Here is a 7,265-nt window from a genome sequence, read left to right on the forward strand (position 1 = left end):
CCACAGGTGCGCCACATGTTGATAATGGCTGACACAACGGCAGAGTGGGTGGGATATTTCTCGAGTGCAAAGGCAGTGATGGCAACCATGGTGCCCACCAAGCCGATGTTCACCATGACCCACCCAAATGCAAGTCCAACCCAGCTTTTTCCGTAGTTGAGCGTGAGACCGTACGTCAGCAGGCCACACACCATGCTGCCGATCGGGAACCATACACCGTGCAGTCGGTATTCACTGCGCCAGTGGGCCTTTCGCTTTCCACCAGATCCGTTGTAGATCCATTCATTGAAGAAGTATCCAAAGCAGAAGCCCAGAAGCGCGCCGATGACACCAGCAAAACGGATGGAGGCATCAGAAACATTGCCGAATAGGTAAGGAGGTGCTCGAACAAAGGCGTCAACGGTCGTGGTTATCCCGATGGGCCATGTGAAGTTGATCATGGTGGAAAGACCAACGAGGAGGATGGGGAGCGTGAAGGTGAGCTTGATGATGTTGATAGTCGACTCTGAGAGTGTCTTTGCCTTTGGAAGATTGGTGTTTCCGATCCCCAGAAACGACTTGACCCGGTTGGTTTGCTGGACGCCGGTCGACCTGTTGTAGTATGTCTCGTAGCCGAATGCCAGGATCATCAGCGTGGAGAATCCGTAGAAGCCGGTCAGGACCTTGAAGCAGTCACGCCAGGAGCCGGTACCCTGCAAAATGTATCCCGCTAAGGCAGGGAAGAGGAAAGGCCCGACCAGGAAGGTCGTTCCCCAGATGTTGATGTATCGTGGCCATTCGTGCGGGGCGTACATGTCGTGAATAATCGGCAAGCCAATCACCTGGGGCACGGTTCCGAAGAGACCTTGAAGGGCGCGTAGAGCCGTGAAAACGGACCATGACTGGGCATAAACGCAGCCAAGGACGACAAAGAGGGTGACAATCTGGGGATAGAGCCAGACGGGGAGGCTGCAAGGAGAATCAGCAACGCAAAGCCATGTTCCAGTCTGGAAACAACCGACCGTCCATATGCATCGATGAAGGGGACAGCGAATATGCCGCCAAAGCCCTGTAGCAGGATACCGTAGTTGAGAGAAGTGGCCGAGTGCGTGATGGAGGTGTGCCATTCGATGGCCTGAGGAGCCACGAGAGTTGCGCCCCAGGTCATGCCTCTGTCCAGAATGTCAGCTTCGGCATTTTGACAAGAGGCAAGAGACAAGATACGTACCCGTCGGCCAGTATTGAACTCGACATCAACGCGAGGAACAGAAGCCGCTTCTTCCATGGACTCCAATTCTGCGGACTCTGGCTGTCCTCTGAACCCAGCCCGTCGAGGATGCTGGGCTGGTCATTTTCGTTGCTGAGAGTGACAACCGTGCTCTCCGCGTTGACGTTCTTCTCCGACATGGACGGCTTGTCGACGGCCCCAGATGAAGAGGAAGGAGCACTCATGATTACCGTGAAGTAGAAGGAAATGGTCAAGGCTGTCGCTATTGAAACGTCAAAGTGTGGTACACAGGTTAATGACAAGAGGACGATACAATGAGGAGAAAATTATTCAGGAGTCGAAAATTCCAGACGCTGTTCTCTAGATCTAGGGAGCCACGAGCTCGTCTACAACGTGGTCAGCTAGTTGCTCCATGCGCAGCAGGAGGCGAGGGCAGGTCGAGACTCGAAAAGGGCTCGATCTCATTCCAGAGGCACCAGCTCGGGTCCTCATCTCCCCCACCTCGCGTAGAGAAAAAGACATATTCTGTCTTGCTTAGGGGGCAACAGTGCAGAGCGGCCTTCCCACCCCCCCGGACCATGTGTCGAACAGCCGGCAGCCAAGATTCGATAGGTGCATGAGCCGCCTTGGAGCGATCCCGGGGACATATTCGTTTCAAGGCAAAAATGGTGCAGATCCGGCCGCCGGCCCGTCCTAGAGTCTGGAGCTCGTGCATTTGAATGCAGCTTTAGAGGAAGGGGGAATGCGCCAAAATGCCCCGAGGAGGCTGATAAGACCAGGGGGATACCTGAACCAACAGGGACGAGGTTTGGGGTCTGCAACGCGAGATAAAGCATAGTGCTTTCCAGGCAACATGGATACTCCCAATGAAAAGTCTGCTAGCTCAGCACTTGGGGCGATAGCTTGCTTCTCGCCAAGGGCCTTGCAAGGGTATGCAAAGCCAGACGAGAACGTATCCTAGTCGGCAGTGGAAACCACAGGAGTCCCTTTCGGGGAAATTGGTCGCGGGCTCTTTTGAGCAATCATCCATTCAATCAGTGGCTTGGAGGAAAAGCCATAGTATACACCAGACAGACACCCTTAATAGTTCCCTCGTTGACAGCTACACTGTGTCCCCGTTGTTCTTTTGTGTGGTTAAGGTCGGGGGAGTTCCGGCGCCTTGAAGGATAAGCGAAGAAGATCAGCCCACCGCCCGCCCGTTCCTCCTTCGTGGCAGCAGCTGTCTCCACAGCCCATAGCCCATTTGAAGGGTGGATCTCCCGGAAGCTGCCGACTGTCGCGCGCGGCGGAAGACGTAGCATCTTTCCCCGGGTGGAGGAGATTCACGCAAACGATCAACCTAAAAGCCACGGTACAAGCAGACGGACAGGGCGTCGACGAACCACGGCCGTGATCAACACAAACGAAATTCCGTCACCCAACAGCGAAACATTGCATTGCCCGCTTTGGGAAGCGTGGCGCAGTCGGGCTTGTAAGAAGCCTTGGCCTTTCGATGGCTCCATTGAGAAATTCTAATGCGATCAGGCTCGCTGAATTCGTGTGTTGCTGTTTGTGTCTGGCTCTCTTCTCGATGTCAAAGAAAATGAGCGAGCCAGGGGCGGTTCTGGCGTCTACCGTAACTCCAGTAAGAACACCGAAGTCTGGGAAGGATGCAGAGGCCAAAAATAATAACCATGAGCACAGGTCGCAGCCCTCGGGTTTGTCCCAGTGGCCATTCATTTCAATTTCTTCCCCTTGCTCAACCAGATTGGGCCAATTGCAACAGCCGAAGAGCTGACCAAAGCCTCCGACGCTGAAAGGAGCGATGAGGACAAACAGCTCTCGCCGCTATGTACGCTATCCGCTCCGTGGACGAGGCCTTGCTGACGGTGAACACAGGTTTGCGGTTAACAGGTCTGGATAATGTCGGATTCGAAGGCGTGTCTGACATTTGTAGAGGACACCATGTTCGCGATGGCCGGCCTGGGTCTGGTAGACCTGGTCGATGATAGAACATTTCAGGTCAACCCTCTCACTGCTCACATGGTGGCAGTGCCATCCTCTCTCCACGGCATGTTGCATTTGTAAGTGAAACGGCTCGAGAAACCCATCAAGTACTGAGCCTAGAAGCACCACAGAGCCCCTTTGGTCAGCAGCTTTCTTGATGAGACAACTTCGAGACACAAATTTCGAGTACCCATTCCAGGAAAACAAAACACCCACGCAGTATGGATACAAAATGATTGGCGAGGAGAGATTTGTCAACGAGCACACCTATTCCATAATGCACATGCAAGGACGTATGCCGAGTTTTTCATCCTTCATGGAGGGCAAATTTGGCCGCTTTGGCTCCATGCCAGACCGGGTGAAATCTTTTGGGTATGATCTAGGCTCTGTTTTGAAGAACAAGGCCAACGACATCGCTGTCGTCGACATCGGAGGCGGCCGAGGAGAGATGCTTCTAGAAGTGAAGGAGGCGTACCCGCACCTGAAGAGAGAGAATCTTGTTTTGCAAGAATATCAACCCGATCCAACGAACGCTGACCAACTGACGATTCAACACTGGGACTTCAAGGATGAATCTCCCGAGTCCATCAAAGGGGCTCTGTTGTACAGCCTGACACACATCTACCACAATTTGTCAGACCTCGAGGCGTTGCGGCTGATGAAGAAAGTTTCAGATGCGATGGCGCCCTACTCGCGCATGCTGATCCACGAGTTCGCAAAGAATTCCACCTATGGGAAGATGCACGCCACCATGATTCAACTGTACGCCGGGAGAATCAGGAGCAGCCGCGAGTGGAAGCAGATGGCCGCATTAGTGGGCTTGGAAGTAACTTTCGAGGCATATCCCGTCGCTGGGGAGGGCCTTGTCGAGATGAGAAAGCTGGGATCGTCCGACGCGGCAGCCTAGAGCTCTAGGGTAATAGTTCTGATGAGTCTCGCCCTGGAATGAGCATCGCTTCTGTTTCCAGGAGCTTTCCCCGGTCAGTGGCTGGCACTTTTTCCGAGACGAAGATCGATATTTCCGGGTTTAATCTGACAGAGTCTGACGGTATGAGGTACTCTTCTGCGAGTGCTGTTAATGCCAACATCCTTTGTAACATTGGCCTTATGCCGTTTAGACGTGACAGCCGTGGCTGACATCTCTTTCCCTCTAAGAGGCTACAAGGCTCTATTGTGCGTTTGCTTACCTGGATAGGACCTTCCGCCGGGGAACAACATGTCGAGATTTTCCCCCGACCTCGTGGCCTGACTGAAGCATGGTTACCTAGTAGGGGTGAGAACGTGTCAATGAGCCCTGACCAGCAAGCTTCAACTAGCGGAAAATCTGGCTTGGACAGCTCAGGGTGCGTGCGCCTTTACCTCTTTGTAGCGAGCCGTCTGAGTAGCGGGGCGTGATGGTGAGATCGACGGCCGACGGGGTGAACGGGCCGGGAGTATCCTTGCATGGCTATCAATCTTCGAGCACTAAAGGCGCCTCGTTATAATTAGCGAGTTTGATGTCAAAAGAGCAACTCACTGAGTGGGCTAATACTGACCACTGACGAGCAGCAGAGTCGGCAGCTGCAAACCTAGTGGCAGGTAATCTTCCCGGTATACTCCATGGTAGGCAGGAACTGCTGTACGCTCTGATTGCCCACGCCTTGGTGGCCAAGGAGCGGTAAGTGACCTCGCCCAATCGTGTACACGCACTGATTCCACAGCACAGGCATCAGTAGCAATGTACCTGACGCTCTTATCTCTAGCCTCTTCCACTATTGACCTGCCAGCCGACAGTGGAGGCAGGGTTCATATACCCGAGCACAAAATATTCCTATTCGAGGAATTCCCGCGACCTCTAGGGTCTCAACCATCATTGGAGTCGTCTTTTCAAGAACGCTAAGAGGGACAAAGGGGCTGGCCGATAGGAGCAGTCCTTGGCCATTGTCCGGCGACGAGAGTCTCCAGTAGTACCTAGGTAAGCCAGCCCTGTGTCGCAAGATCCACGCGGCGTGTGTGATCAAGGACTAGGCCCTGTCCTCTCGCGTGTTTGAGGCTCAGTGCTTTCCCCGTCGGAGTCGTGGCCAGCCCCCGAGGTGCGTTGGTCTACCTCGAACAAGGTGGAAGATCAATGCCGCCCTGAGTCTAGGGGGCTTCGTCAAACCTGTGCCGAGAGGTTCGTCCAGTGCGCAAGGAACATGCTCTCGGAAGCTGTCCGTGCATCCTTCTGCTGGTCGAAGAGCATCTGCAAGGGACAGGCGAGACTCCATAGGAGCACGAGTCGACAGTTCCCAGTGGGATAAAACGAGCGGCCCTCTCCCAACCGCACGACTCTTGCTTGCGGTGCAAACTTCAACGAGCCCAAACATGGAAGTCCCAAGACCAGACGGTCCCGATGTGAACAGAGGTATGAAAGTTGTATACCCAAGAGTGCAAGGGAGACTGACGGTGGGCAGGGACGAGTATCTTTATAGGATGCTGGGTGTTGACCGGCTTCGTATTCTTCGTGCTCTTGTTCCGATTCGGCGTCAAATCTTGGATCTCGTGGCTTCTTCCCAGTGTCTCGAGGCCGCAGCGAGTATGGGGTCTGGAGGACTTCTTCTTCGCCCTTGGGTATGCCTTTGATGTCGGGCACATGGCAATGATTTGGAAGAGGCAAGTTATGGACAACTCTGACTATTGTCCTTTCCGGTTTGCTGGCTCTGATACTGACCACTGCATAGTTGGGAATGGGGACTGGGGAGACATTTCTTCTATCTGACACTGGTAGAAAGAAACCGGGCCATGAAATGGGATTTTGTCTCTCAACCCTTAGCCGTCGCTGCTTCGATGTGGTCTCGAACGGGCGTGATCCTTTTCCTATACACTTGCTTTGCTCAGAACCGAAGGAGTCTCCGGATCATCGTCATCGTCTGCCTCGTGGTACAGATCATCGCAAACCTCTTCACCATCTTACAAATCTTCTTGCAATGCGGACCCAACCCCTATCGACTTGTCGACCGGGCCGCCTACTTCCATTACATGTGGGATCCGCTGCCGGCGGACGGGTCAGTTGTGTGCCAGGCACCGACAGTGCAAGCAACCGTGGGATATGTGCAGGGTGGTAAGTGGCTTCGGATTCTGCGTCGAGGACGGTATCTGACCATCACTCAGCCTTCAACTGTGTCATCGACTTCACGCTGACCTACCTTGCCGGTTTCGAGCTCTGGCAATTCATGTTCCGGGGAGCCAAGAACAGCAGCGAAAACTCCTTCCTCACCCGGTTCAGGAGACTGGATCGCGGGATCCGGACGCAACGGCTATGGCAGACGGTGTTGATCTGCGGTCCTTTGTTGTTGTCGGGTGTTGCCTCAATAGTCAAGACATACCTTCTCTCGGCTCTGGGCAGCAGGTTGGACTTCACCTGGAACATAGTCCCGTTCATACTCTGGGTCAAGTAAGCACAGATATACATCCACATTGGCAAAACCATGACAAAAATTGACTAACATGACAATTTTGTCCAGAATCGAAAACTACAGCATCCCCATCGCCACGACGGCGCCGATCCTCCGACTCTTCATCCGCACCTTCATCGACCAACGCGGCACGGACAAGGACTACGGCCTCAGCGGCAGCGGAGGCGGACGCAGCGGCACGGGCGGGCTCCGATCCAAGATGTCTGGGGCGGGTCACACGATGGAACTCAGCAGCACCCTGTCTCACACGCGGTCGCACATCCGGCGCGACAGCAAAGGCTTCGTGCACATGCAAGAGTCGGACGAGGCGGGCAGCGAGACGGCGCGGGGGCCGAGCAGGCAGGGCTCAGAGAACGGGCTGATCATCAACGAGCACGAGATCCGCGTCAAGCACGAGTACGAGGTGCGGGTCGAGGACAAGGGCGATATCCTGCCGTCGGCCGCGGGCGTGAAGAAGCCCCGCGTCCGCAGCGGCGATGCTTGGGCGTGAAAGATGCGCTAGGTACTGTTGGTTCTGTCTACAACACAATACGCGAATGAAGTTGGGAGGGCAGGGAAAGGGAATAAAGGATACGATGATCTGACTTTGCTGGTCAATCATCTCCTTTTGTGTACGAATAGAGAGAGGGGGGGGAAGG

The 7,265-nt window shown here is 54.4% G+C and overlaps 1 protein-coding gene across 1 annotated transcript; it reads left to right on the plus strand.

Moving 5' to 3' along the window:
- Positions 1-2,563: 2,563 nt before the first annotated feature.
- On the plus strand, positions 2,564-4,100 carry PV07_02687 (uncharacterized protein; the record flags this gene model as incomplete). Its single annotated transcript, XM_016389316.1, has 6 exons — positions 2,564-2,678; positions 2,732-2,831; positions 2,891-3,038; positions 3,086-3,100; positions 3,144-3,270; positions 3,317-4,100. The coding sequence occupies exons 2-6, from the start codon at positions 2,778-2,780 to the stop codon at positions 4,098-4,100; spliced, it is 1,128 nt and encodes a 375-aa protein (XP_016251218.1). The 5' UTR covers positions 2,564-2,678; positions 2,732-2,777.
- Between the last annotated feature and the right edge of the window lie 3,165 nt (positions 4,101-7,265).

The sequence above is a fragment of the Cladophialophora immunda genome, assembly GCF_000835495.1.
Source record: "Cladophialophora immunda strain CBS 83496 unplaced genomic scaffold supercont1.2, whole genome shotgun sequence".
Classification (NCBI taxonomy): Eukaryota; Fungi; Ascomycota; class Eurotiomycetes; order Chaetothyriales; family Herpotrichiellaceae; genus Cladophialophora; species Cladophialophora immunda.